Here is a 13,980-nt window from a genome sequence, read left to right on the forward strand (position 1 = left end):
CCCTGGACAGACGGATCTTTCTGTCTTAACAGTTTTAAAAGCAAAGACCAGAGTGCCGTGCTACTGTTCGGCTCTTTCAAGAGGAGCCTAAAATACATGGAACTGGTACAGTATTTACATTTGGTAGATTTAACTAGGTCTAGTACATATTACAGCCGATACATGTGTAATCCATAAATACCATACAAACCGGTCCTTTTCTGCCTTGCTCCTCATACTGAGCACTGGTGCACTGCACTGACGGTTTCACAGTTCATTGTACTGTTGTTAATGTAAGGATGTCCTGTTCATCATCATGCTTGTTGTGATATATATTTTTTTTATAATAAGTCATCATTGACCAAAAGATCGGTCTGTATCTGGTCGTCAGGGATATGTTCTGCGGAGAGACTGCGTCTGGCTTTACGGATCCCCCTCAAGGTGACAAGGAGAGTGATAACGTCAATGAAAATAAAAGACTCCTCCGGACAGACGGATCTTCTGTCTCATATGTCATCAGTGAGTGACAACCAGGGGGGTGTTTCATGAAACTTTTTGTCAGTGATTTACACTGACAACTGTTAAAAGCTACTGAAATCCTTGCATCTGATTGGCTGATAGCAAATTTGTCGGTGAAAACCTCCGACGAACTCGTTGATGAAACGCCCCCCTGGGGGGGTCCTGCCAAGCTGTCTTGATTATTAATACGTGTGGTAGATCCTGCTTAGAAATTCACTTAATCTGGTAGGTGGATATACAATCCATTGTCATGTGATGTGTAGCATCCATAAATTTATTAATAATATATTCCTTTCTATCACTTATCAGGAGTGGCATTCTCCGGGTCATAATGGAACGCTACACCAGAGTATCATCCTGATGCCCTTGCACTACTACTAGTATTTTAACTGGTTATATAAGAGATTATTCTGGTTATTCTGGTTTGATTAAGCTTCTTCATCAATGTGCATACCTTGTGAGCTCATAGAACAATAAGAAAAAAAAAAGAGTCTGTTAACTCTCCATCAAGATGGTGATGCCCTAGCTGCTCACATGAAAAAAAGAAAAAGAAAAAAAGAAATGTGTGTGTGTGTGTGTGTCTTTGGTCTGCACCCGTGCACCCCCCCCCCCCCCCCCCCCCCCCATACACACACTATTGCAGCCTGACCTGTATATTAGTCATACTCTTGGTTAGTTACCTGGGAGATGGTACTAATGAAATATTCTGTATACTGGTACCCAGTACATGATTTGGTAATGTCAACATTCAGTGATATTCCCCTACAGACTGACTGGAATGATGCAGAGTCCAGAGGGTGAGGTAGTGGTAGTCACTGGTGGATCAGGATTCCTTGGTCAGCACATTGTGAAACAGATCTTGGAACAGGGAGAGTTTCTGGTTCGGGAAGTCCGCACCTTTGACCTGAAACCTTTCCACTGGTGTCCAGAGTTACAAGGTAATTTTTTTTTTTTTTTTTGAATTTAATTCAAAGGGTGTGTACAGTTCTGGTCAAGGTGAGGATTCATCTTTTTACGTTTTGTGAGATATATTCAGAAACCACTCTATGAGATGTCAAAGAGCATGCAATTCTAAGGGGTATCAAAAGTTTATTTGATGAAAATCGGTTTTGAAATGGCTGAGATATCCAAAAACAAGGTGAAATTAAGAGATCCTAATAAAGTTGTGGCATGTCATCTTTTATTATTATCACTTTTTTGGATATCTCAGCCATTTGAAAAACAATTTTCATCAAATAAATGTTGAATCCTTCTTAAAATTACATGCTCTTTCATATTTCATAAGAGGTTTCACATTATCTCACTTAAGAATGTTCAAAACATGAATCCCCACCTCAACCAGTACTGTACAGTCCAGCCTACATTGTCAATTAAAAACCAGATTGACATTTTCTTTCGTAACTTTTGTCAGCATTCTTTTTTTCTGTCGAAAGTCAGTCTTTCAAGAAAAGATTTTTCACTTCGACTCAGTTTTGTAGTCTCTGTGAGTTAGACTGATTATTTTTATTCCATCCTTGTATAAAAATTACATTATATAGTTCTCGGTGTGATCAAAATTAAACACCAGATGTAATCCTCTGGACAATTGTGTATCAGAATTCATCCTATCATAGGATGACTTCTGATACGCCATTGTGATAGTCTGCTAGGATCTTGTTTTCCAACCGTTATCTGACTTGTTGTCCTAACTTTACCCACGACAGTAGTGAAGCCTGGTGCCACATTGAGCCATGTGCAAGGAGACTTGTTAGCCCTGGATGAAATCAGGAAGGTTTGTCGTGATGCTACTGTCGTCATTCATACTGCAGGCTATATTGATGTCTCGCCCATACCTGATGCTGAGCTTCTACGGGCCAGCAATATTCAAGGTAAAGGGAAATGCTCATTTAAAATTTACCACATACCTACATTTGTAGGTCTGAATCTCACACTAGTATCAGCTGTCTGTTGTAACACAATTCAGTGATTTTCTGAGTATGCCATCACATAAATTTGTAGACCTAAGGGCCCTGTCTTGTGAAGAGTTGAAATTGATTATAAAGTCAATTTCTATGATAAGTCTATGGCAGCCTGTGTGTTAAGGAACTTTGAAATCGATTTTATCTTTTGATAAAACAGGGCCCTGGTTCTGTCACGCAAGATATGCAATTGTTTAAAAGCAATATTATTTATATTTAAACCAAATATTCAGTGATTATGGCGAGCATACAAAGCTTTTAAAGGGTATTAAAATCAAAAGTGTACAAAAAGTAAAATACATTTTATATCATTATTACTAGGCTGGTTGCAGTAAACCAATGTACAAACATGCCTGCTCAAAATATATCCCTGCACTGGAAATCAGTCACTTCATACTGCTCTACTCTCTCACTGGTACACTGTGATTATGAAATTATACAAAATGGATTTTTAGAAGCCCCCTGCCCACTTGACTGTGTACATATAAACTTTGATATTTAAACATATTGATTTATACTGTATAGAAGGCTTTGTGTGGTTCCGAAGCTCAAAGGTAGTAAAATATTTGTAATAATTTTACTGCAAGAGAGAGAGAAAAAAACGAACCACACCCATATGAGCTAGATCATGATGAAGGCATTTTAATAAAGAGAGAAAGACAGCCCAAGGTGTGTCCATCTACTGTCAGGAGCTCTCAACTCTCAATTTGTTTGTATGGTGTTTTTTTTTTGTTTTTTTTTTGTAGGGCTCTGTGTATGGAAGGTGTAGTGTAGTGTAACAAAAGAAATCAGAGACCTTTCCTTCTGGAATCCCCCATATTGATCTGTGATGGTGTTTATACTATTTTTGTGTTACTCAATCATGTGAATGTTAATAAGTGAGTGTACATTTCATTTTGTTTTCCTACAGGATCTGAGAATGTTCTTCAGGCGTGTATTGATAACAACATAGAGTACCTCATCTACACCAGCACTGTGGATGTTGTTATTGGTCAGGAGCCAATAGAGAGTGGCACTGAGACAACTTTAGGCATCCCTCAACATCACCATTTTGGCTTGTATGCAACCACCAAATATGAAGCAGAGAAACTAGTGTTGAAGGCAAATAACTTGATCTTGCAGAATGGCAAACGACTCCAAACCTGTGCTCTGAGACCAACACCTGTATATGGTGAGGCAGATTCCTATAACAGTGGGGTGCTTCAGCAGTGTAGCAAGTATGGCACCATGGTGCGGATGGGCAACAAAGTTTCCCGCTATCAGTGTACCTATGCAGGCAATGTAGCTTGGGCTCACATCCTGGCTATAAAGGAGCTAATGAAGCCATCTACTGAGGAGCTAGTATCAGGTCAAGCTTTCTTTGTCACTGACGACACTCCCATTGGTAAGATCAGTGACTTTTTCACACCATTTGTTATAGGTGTTGGAGCCAAGATGTCCACCTTCACCGTGCCATACTGGTTTCTCTACATTCTGGCAACTCTGGTTGAAATTGTGGCATGGTTGTTACAACCTTTCTTGAGACTGAAGCTCTTTTTCACTACAACAACAGTATCCTATGTTCATGGAGTTTACTACTTTAGCTATGAAGGAGCCCATAGATGCTTAGGCTATGAACCGCTCTACACGTATGATGAAGCAGTTGAAAGAAGCTTGGCATTTTACAGGAGAGAATGTGGTATATTATGACCTCGGGCCATTGAGGTTCACAAAATGATTTGAATGTATCTGCGAATAGAGGGCCTTAAAGTTTCTTGTATTCCTCCTTGTATTTCAGTAATTTCTTTCATAATACACATTGCTTTGTGATGAATATCAGGGTATCTAATCACACTTGTTTCACTTTATAACAGTTGTAACTTCTTGAAAAATGCACCAATTGACTTTAAATACATGCTCAGACAATTGATGATTTTTTTTTTCAGTCACTGGAGATTGATTTCTAAAAAGTACTGAAGATTAGTAATCAAAAAATTCCTCAAAACCAATTTAATGCAAAAAAAAAAGTGTTTGGGGTTTCGGGTCCATCTGAATATTGAGACTATCCTTGTTGGGAATTTTTGCCTTGTCAAGGGTTTTTTTTTCCTTGACATCTCTTTCATGCAATAAAGACAGCACGATCCTATTTACTTGAGAAAGTCATGAGGTCACAAGTCATGTTTATGGCAGGAAAGTAATGCTGGCTCATTAAGTCATGTTTATGGTAGGAAAGTAATGCTGGCTCATTAAGATGACCTTGTGATGTTTTAATTGATGTGGTATATGTTCAGGCAGTTTTGAGTTTTGAGCCATTTTTAACCACTGAGGAGAAAACAAGGTTTAGCTTTTTTTGTTTTTTTCAGCATGTCTAGCAAGGCACAACATTAGTTCAGCATACCTTGTACTGTGTTAACTATAATATGTGATTAATTAGTATTTCATAAAATGTTATGGTTATGTTCTAATGATGAATGAAAGGGGTATTGATCAGGAATATTTACAAGCATTTTCAGAGAAAAAAACCTATTTATCTATCTTTTAATGTTTTTTTTTGCAATATGTCAGTAGTTTTTGTGTACTTTGACATCCCCAATTAAAATGCTAAATTATGCTAATTTGATTGATAATATTCATTCTTTTTATATCAAGTCAAAATTTGTATACTCAACAACAACAGAAAGAAAAAAGACATCAACAACAAATTCACCATTTTTTTTTTTCCCCCCCTGTTGTGCATTTGGGTACCCTGATCATGCTGTTGACCTTGTACCATCTCAACCATTCCAATTTGCTAAATGTGTGTATGCCCGAGGGTAATGGTATTAATGAGTGAAAATTATTAAGTCACCGTTTATGAGTCACCACTTGTATCATGATTCATTTGATTTAAAATGATGTGCGATTCAGAGTAAGTGATAACCTATCAGACGCCATACAAAATATATGCTAACTATTGGATGCATTGATAGATGTAACATGTATTTTTGATACAATACAGTTATTTGTTTTGCGTACAATGCGCACTCCATGATTGTGCCAAATGATTATGTAGGGCCAGAATGCTACAAATAAAAGTGATGGTGCAAAGATTGTTGCTACGTGTACTTCCATTCCATACATTTAGTGGATATCTGTACAGTATACTAGTAAAGGCAGTGAAACATGCTTCACAAAGTCATGATTACACACATTTTGATTTGCCTGTACAGGTATGGTAATGTAATCTTTGCACACTCTGTGCTACTGAATATACATGTAGTCTGTTAATTTCCCAGTCAAGTAGATGTAATGTTATTATTAATCTGTACATAGAGTATTTCAGGATGGGTTGATTACATTCAAAGCAAAATAATTATATTATTGATGTCAAGGCATGATTTTTCCAACATGTCAGGAACAAAGAGAATATTTTTACCAGGTTGCACGAGTTGTAGGATAAAACCAGTAGCTTATTCTAAAATGATACATCACAACTTTTTTTTTTTTTTTTTTTTTTTTTAAATAGTTGTGATCAGCATGTATCTGAGTGGAGCACTGTTCCTCAATGTATGTTTTTAAATAATAAAAAAAGAAATGATAGAAGAAATTAGTGATAAGGCAGACACATTGAAGTCAGCATGGTAGTACTTGGTTTTAAAGAGCTAGGATACAAGAAAAACTTCTAATAACAAGGTAATTTTGCAGTGTCCAAACTCTTTATATTTCTTTTTTTGTTTTGTTTTTATTGTTCATATATTTCTTTGTTGTATTACCCAGATGTATTGACAAAACCTGATATTATTTGTTGTGATTCATAGGTCCTCATTATAATGAGGTTCATTTATACACACAATTCTCTACCTGACAAAATATTGTTCTACCTCACTCTCTGAGACATATCATAATGCACAACCTCGTATCACTGGCTACTCTCTAAGTTGAAGTGTAAATCTGTTTTTGCAAAGCCCATCTAATCTGTCAGTTAATGATGTCAACCTCCGTAAGCACTTCATTTCTGGCATCTTGAGAGATAATAAGTATAATCAAAATGTACATAGGACTTTGCAGTGTTCCTCCTATTTTTGCCTACATGTACTATGATAACAGCAGGAAATAATGTTATCAGATTGAAGTGGGTCTGGTAACTTATCATGTATTGGCGGTCTCCTATAGCAAGTCTGCATGCATTGACCAAGGTCCTGATGTGTTTTATTCAAGAGGTAACCAACAAATAAAATGAAATTGTCCAGTGTGTTCAAAGTGCATCCCTGAAACTGGTAATTGCCAGGCCATCTCTAGTGAGAACAATCATCTATAGGTACCCTAACATCACTTGCTTCTCAAGGAAGCACAAATTTGTGTGAGCATTGTCATTAACAACCTACAGGCAGTATTATAGGGCCATTTAGCAGGGTTGGGAATGCATGATCATCATTAAGGTACTTTCTGTTTCCAGGCGGAATACTAACAGGTATGAGAGAATTTCTGAAAACTTCTCTCTAGTAAAGAACTCTATAATGAGATCTAGTTTGACTGCAGCATGGAAAGTATCCTGTACGGTACTGAAATGCTTCATGGAAAAATTCTGGTTAGGGTCAGTCACATCTCCAATGATCAAGATTCAACATTTGAAATATGAGAATCCAAAATTCAGTTCTACTGTACGAGCTGAAATGTGCAGATATTTTTGCAAATTGCTACTTGGAGGATTTCGCGGTTGCGAGGGTCTACTGAACTTAGTTATTCGCGCGTTGTTATTTTCGCGGTTCAAAGGCGATTCGCGAAATTGGTTAAAACCACCGCGAAAGATTTCAGCTCATACAGTATTCATTTCTCTTAGTTTGCTTTGATAAATCAGAATACCCTCACTCAAGTTAGATTCCTATAAATGAGATAAACTGTACAAACTTGTAATACTGCGCCTTGTTTTGAGAAATGCCCTAAATGTGATCATACTGTGTGACATCTGTCCTACCATTTGTATCTATATACTGTAATTACATACATCTATATGTACCTAAATTGAATATATCTGTTCCCCTGTATACATTCAGTCACATAGCCTGTATGTCATGTCTATGTGTCTACTGGTCACAGAATTAACGATATTGAGTGTACAATGCTGGCTATTCCATTTCTGTGGAATAAACTCCAAGACATTTGTTATCTGTCCTCTCTTAGTAACTTTAAGATTTCCCATAAAACCTGGTTATTGAGACAAGCAGTTTTGTAAATGTTTCCTTCATCCCTTTTCTCATATCTCTCTTCATATTCCTTTCTCTGTGCCATCAGCATTTATTCATTATAGATACCAGCACATTACAAGTGTTCATATTATTATTAGCATGCCCAGGTGTCTGTAACTGGACATGCTTTCTCAACAGGATTGGGATATTATTGTCTACAGGATACCCTGTACATAATAATCTGTTTTGAATCTTATCTGCCTGATTAGGCCACCAAAAGATAAACTTTGGGAGAATTTGGTGGCCCAACATCAATGTTTTAGTGGTAACACAGGGCCCAGGGCCATCACTAATGTCAAGCCATGCATTAGATAACCTCTCTTCAACTTTTGCAATTACAATAGTTATAGACATATCTGTCAATTAGCAATCACACCACAATTTGGCTTTAATTTTCTTTTTTCCTTTTCCATACATTTCACTCAAAGCAGGGGTAGTATGAATACAGCAATGCCATTGTGGCTTGCAGTCACGCGTGAGTGAATTGATAGTCCCTATTAAAATGTATGATTCAGCTTGGGGCTGATATCTCTGCACCATTATCATTACTACCACATACAAGACTGTATTCTGTTCATGTTTTTGTTGTTAGTCTTCTGATTTTTTTTTAAAATCATTCAATCTTGTGCTCAGATAGGCCCTTCTTCAGTGTTCACTGTAGGTAAATGTACTCACTGTGAGATGCTGGATATACTGTATGTATTCCATGTGTCTACAATGGTTTCTATTCATTACAAGCAAAAGCATGGACTTTATTGTAATAAAGCCATGACGTTTCCTTCAACAACAATGGGGAATAAGTTTGCCTGCCATTACTAGTGTGATGGTTTCTGACTTCGCTCTTTTCTGATGTTAACACAATATAATCAGTCTTTCAATCTTACATTCCTTTTAATTTTAGTGGCTGTGATTTTTCTGTTGTCAGTTCTTTCAGAATCATGACAAATCATTTTTTTTTCTAAATCTGTAATAATGAATGCAAGAATTAGTTACGATGCAATAAAATATGTGTGCATAGAATATTTTGACCACTTGCCACATGTTTAGTTTCATGGAACACTGATACAGTATCATTTCATCTGTTGAGAATGATAAGGACCCTTCTCATTCTCAAAAGACGATTTGGTCTCAATACGCAGTGTCCTCAGTTGTGTACTGACGACAGAATATTATTTCTGTACCGTGATACTGTGTGCACTCCATGCGAGTGTCCAAGTTGAAATAGCAATGATGTGCAAAGTTGATTGAATGTCTTTAAGACCAGTGACATAAAAAGGCCTAAAAAAAAAAACAAAACAAAACAAAATGAAATCATTCATAAGTTGTCACTCTGTTTCAGTCATCATATTGGTAAGTGAATGAGAATACAATGTACTTTAAAAAAAAAACCAAACAAACAACAAAAACCTGGACCTGCATGAATGGTGTACAAAAACCATTGTGTTAATTAAGTACTGAAAACCCACAAACAAGATGCAGTGGAAGTCTGACATTTTGTACAGCCGGTTGATGCTTGGTGACTCTGTGAGAGCCATGTTACCTACAGTGATGACTTTTGAACATATCAATATCAAACATGTCGAGATGTAATTAATCATGTTTGCCGAGTACCATGTTATCAAAATTGTGTGCATGACTATGTATCCAAGGATAAAGTCATGTTATCTCTTTGAATTCAGAAAACACTTCTCTTTTAAAGGCATAATTTACCATTTGCAGATGAAACTAAAATCCAGTATTAGTGCTTCAAAATACTAAAATGTGAGTTAGGGATGGAAACAACCAATGTAAAAATTTAAAGTATTGTTTAATAGACAAAATGTGAACAATAATTATAATAAAAATGTTCCAGACTAAACTGTCTACAGTTACGGTTTAGTGAGAAAAATAGTGATATCTCCTTATATTTTAGGCTTTATTGCAAAAATTGTATTCAGTAGGATGTTTTGTGATACAACTGACTTACACATATGCATCAAAAGTGATATCTTGAAAACGTTTAAATCACTGCTTCCAAAGGTAAACAGGACCTTTAAGTTCTTGCACAAATGGCACCTGATGAGTGTACATTGACTGCAAGATTTCTTGGTTTGTATGTTGTGCACTTTGATTTTATTTTCTAATGTCATTTCCTACAGAGCCCATTAAAATCAGTTGTGCAGTGAAAAAAATGAATGTAGTCTCAAGACTGTCCAAATACCTACCAGTAATTGGGAAATCTGTTTTAGGCATTTCTAAAACTTCTTTCAGCTAGAATTAAATTTCCAATATGATTATACTGGTACATCTGACAAAAATTAATTTTGGGAGAAAATGTATGCTATCATCTCCAACAGTTACAGTCATATAATACATTCATGTAGTCAGATTCAGAGAGTACACTTTGGAATTGTATAATGTATGTGACTGTTATAAAGATATGAATGACAATCAGGTTTTGAAACAGGATCAACTGTGATACATACAACCATGGTTTAGGGATTGGTATTTCAAAGATCAAGAAGTTGCCAAGTACAGGAGACAGAACATGATACATGATGGTCATATGAGGGGATTGTCAAGACAAGGATAATCTGTTGACACTAATTCATCTTTCTCCTCTCACCATCTTGACAGGAATTTATTAATCAACCTCACATAAATGCTGTGCATATATTTGACTTGCTTGTGAGAGTGCATGACAGATTTTGTGTGTGTGATGTATTATGAGTTCATGAGAGATCAGTCATTTTGTAAATGTTATTTGCTCTTCTCTGTTGCATTCTTGGGTTGTGGTGAAGAAATCAAGTTATTTGAGTTCGAAATTGAGATGAACTTGACACACCTGAGGCCTGTATCTTGAATAAGATAGTCCAGTTCTCATGTAAGAAAATGTAATGAACACTCACATCCACAATACTGCTCTGTTAAATGCTATATGTTGTGAATACCGACTTTGATGCAAATTCATTTAAAGACACAAACCAGCATCCTTTTTTTTTTTCGCATTGTATCAAGTTATGGGACATGAACTTTTTTCATACTAAAATGCTATCTGAAATGTTTTGTGAGGTGTTTAAAAAAAAGCTAGTACTCACTCATAGTAAAAGGTATTATCTATGCTAGCAATTGATGTTTTCCATCCAGTCAGGAGAGATATAAATTCACTAGTTGTCTGGACTCATGAAATAGGATGGGCCTAGTCAATGTAAATTACATTAAAAATTCTATCTGTGAGAAAAGGGGCTTTAATGTATAGGGTCTTTTGTGCTCATACGAAAGATAATGTAAGAGGACACAGTAAGCTACTATTATGGGATTATCAAATTGTCCTGAACTTGAGCTTGAACTACATACATTCTGTTTAAACTTATTTTACAGTATGAATGCTGTTGTTGACTGGAAACATAGTTTTAAAGTACAGTTTCACATGCCAAACAGGTGGCAAATACAGTGTAAAGACAACCAGTGCCAGACAGTAGAAACACTGTAATACGTACATAAACTTAATACATACAAGGTAGATATATACAATATATCCACACACGTTTTATTCAAGGTGTAAGCTTTATATACTTGAAAATCTGATTTATTTACAAATATTTGATAAATTTATGAAGAACAATGCCTGTGATACATACTTGTGGCACTAGCAATGAAATCAGAGATTCAGCACACATCACTAAACTGAAAACACTTGGTAATTGAAAAGGTGGCAGCAGATTTGTATTAAATCTTGAGCTAAATTTGCACAAACCAGTAACAAATCAAAATATATGTTCAATATTAATTCATTTATTTACATTGACTAAAAAAGAATACCTATACATGTACCAGCACTTGACACAAACTTTTTTTTTAATACAGGCCACTATTAAAACTCTTTCAATCTCAAATTTTGGTGGTCAAAAAAAAAAATGTAGTCAGTGGCCCAAAATAAAGAGAAATATGACAATCCATTTTGAATCTCAAGTGCCCGATTGGGACATCAAAACATAGCATTTTTGGAAATTTAGTGGCCAGATATCAATTTTTAGTGGCCCCATGCCACCACTAATGTCAAACCCTGCCCATACTGATAACTCAAACTATCAACCTCTAGTATGTAAAGACTCTATTTTCCAATGATAACCTGCACAAAAATAAAGTGCTGCAAACCCATATCTTACAGTATTTACAAGCTACTTCTGTCTCTGCTCTCACACACACACACACACGCAGATTAAAAAAAAATTAAATCCCAATACAGTATGTCTTGTTGAAGTTGACATAATTAGACCACAGTCAATCTATCAACCTATAGATGCAAATGTTGAATTGCATGCTTTACACATGTTTATCAGGCCTGGTGTTAGAGGTCACCTTCAGTTGTTGACCAGCATGCACATTTGTAAGGTGATACAACATTCACTGCTGACGTGAACCCCTGAAGTTTTATGATCTCTGAATTTGTTCTCCTCTACTCTATGAAGGAAACCTATAGAATGAAGGTGAAGTCCAGCAAGAAGTCTTGTATATAAGTTAATGTATAGACAGGTCACAATGTGTGATCAGCTATGATGATATCTTGTCCCGATACCTGTTCACACCAATATGTTGAACCATGCATTATTTTCCATGTCAATGTGAAAACCGGAGAAACACCAGAATACACTGATCTGGAATGCATTATTTGAACTGCAGCTGAAGTGGCACTGGTACAGCTACAATTCCACTGCACCCAACGGCGTAGCCAGGATTTCATCTTAGGGGGGGGCGGTTAGTGTGCGAGGGAGCGAAGCGACCTAGCCCGAGCGAGCGGAGCGAGCGAGGGGGGGAGGGTGTGGGAGGGGGGTGTCCCCCCTCCCACGGTAAGAACTTTTTGCATTTTGATGTTGTAAATGGTGCAATTTGATGCATGTTTTTGCGCGTTTTATCGACGTGAAACAGTCCCCGCTTGTTTATGGTTGCAGTTTATTTTGATGTAGATTATTATTAAACAATTTGCCTATAAAAGGGTATGATTTAGATACACTTCTTGTATTAATTCTTTTCACTGAATTTCATGAACGCGACTGAACCCTAGCGAGCGGAGCGAGCGAGGGGGGGGGGGGGAGGGTGTGGGAGGGGGGTGTCCCCCCTCCCACGATAAGAACTTTTTGCATCTTGATGTTGCAAATGGTGCAATTTGATGCATGTTTTTGCGCGTTTTATCGACGTGAAACAGTCCCACTTGTTTATGGCAGTTTATTTTGATGTAGATTATTATTGAACAATTTACCTATAAAAGGGTATAATTTAGATACACTTCTTGTATTAATTCTTTTCACTGAATATCATGAACGCGACTGAACCCGAGCGAGCGGAGCGAGCGAGGGGGTAGGGAGGGTGTGGGAGGGGGGTTTCCCCCCTCCCACGGTAAGAACTTTTTGCATTTTGATGTTGCAAATGGTGCAATTTGATACATGTTTTTGCGCGTTTTATCGACGTGAAACAGTTGAACTTGTTTAAGGTATATAGCAGTAAATTTTAGTGTAGATTATTATTGAACAATTTGCCTATAAAATGGTATAATTTGAATACACTTCTTGTATTAATTCTTTTCATTGAATATCATGAACGCGACTGAACCCTAGCGAGCGGAGCGAGCGAGGGGGGAGGGGAGGGTGTGGGAGGGGGGTTTCCCCCCTCCCACGGTAAGAACTTTTTGCATTTTGATTTTCCAATAGTGCAATTTGATGCATGTTTTTGCGCGTTTTATCGACGAGAAACAGTCCCACTTGTTTAAGGTATATAGCAGTATATTTTAGTGTAGATTATTATTGAACAATTTGCCTATAAAATGATATGATTTAAATACACTTCTTGTATTATTTCTTTTCACTGAATATCATAAACGCGACTGAACCCGAGCGAGTGGAGCGAGCGAAGGGGGAGAGGAGGGTGTGGGAGGGGGGTGTCCCCCCTCCCACGATAAGAACTTTTTGCATTTTGATATTGCAAATGGTGCAATTTGATGCATGTTTTTGCGCGTTTTATCGACGTGAAACAGTCCCACTTGTTTAAGGTATATAGCAGTATATTTTAGTGTAGATTATTATTGAACAATTTGCCTATAAACTGGTATACCTTAAATACACTAGTCTTCTTGTATTAATTCTTACACTGAATATCATGAACGCTGTCTGTTCAGCAATCAAACAGAAAAAGCATGCACACGAGGGTGTAGATAGGGGCATATCCCCTGCCACACGAAGGTGATTTTGCGTTTTCAGACCTGAAATTCAGCGATCTGGTGCAAATTTTTGGTGCAATACTTTTTCATCGAAGTGTTAAAATCACGGAATTTAGCTCTTATTCCG

General features: G+C 36.9%; 1 protein-coding gene across 1 annotated transcript; it reads left to right on the top strand.

The window, feature by feature from the left end:
* The first annotated feature begins 4 nt into the window (after positions 1-4).
* Positions 5-4,269, top strand: LOC139734408 (3 beta-hydroxysteroid dehydrogenase type 7-like). Its single transcript, XM_071645195.1, has 4 exons — positions 5-105; positions 1,267-1,436; positions 2,202-2,366; positions 3,367-4,269. Exons 2-4 carry the CDS (start codon positions 1,277-1,279, stop codon positions 4,143-4,145), a joined length of 1,104 nt encoding a protein of 367 aa, XP_071501296.1. The 5' UTR covers positions 5-105; positions 1,267-1,276; the 3' UTR covers positions 4,146-4,269.
* The last annotated feature ends 9,711 nt before the right edge of the window (positions 4,270-13,980 follow it).

Source organism: Diadema antillarum, unplaced genomic scaffold (genome assembly GCF_040938485.1).
Source record: "Diadema antillarum isolate AM-2024a unplaced genomic scaffold, OU_Dant_1.0 seq00000525_RagTag, whole genome shotgun sequence".
Classification (NCBI taxonomy): domain Eukaryota; kingdom Metazoa; phylum Echinodermata; class Echinoidea; order Diadematoida; family Diadematidae; genus Diadema; species Diadema antillarum.

Coding starts and splice junctions, on each gene's coding strand:
- LOC139734408 (XM_071645195.1), top strand. CDS start 1,277: ATGATGCAGAGTCCAGAGGGTGAGGTAGTGGTAGTCACTGGTGGATCA. Junction 1,437..2,201: donor CTGGTGTCCAGAGTTACAAG/GTAATTTTTTTT, acceptor TACCCACGACAG/TAGTGAAGCCTGGTGCCACA. Junction 2,367..3,366: donor ACGGGCCAGCAATATTCAAG/GTAAAGGGAAAT, acceptor GTTTTCCTACAG/GATCTGAGAATGTTCTTCAG.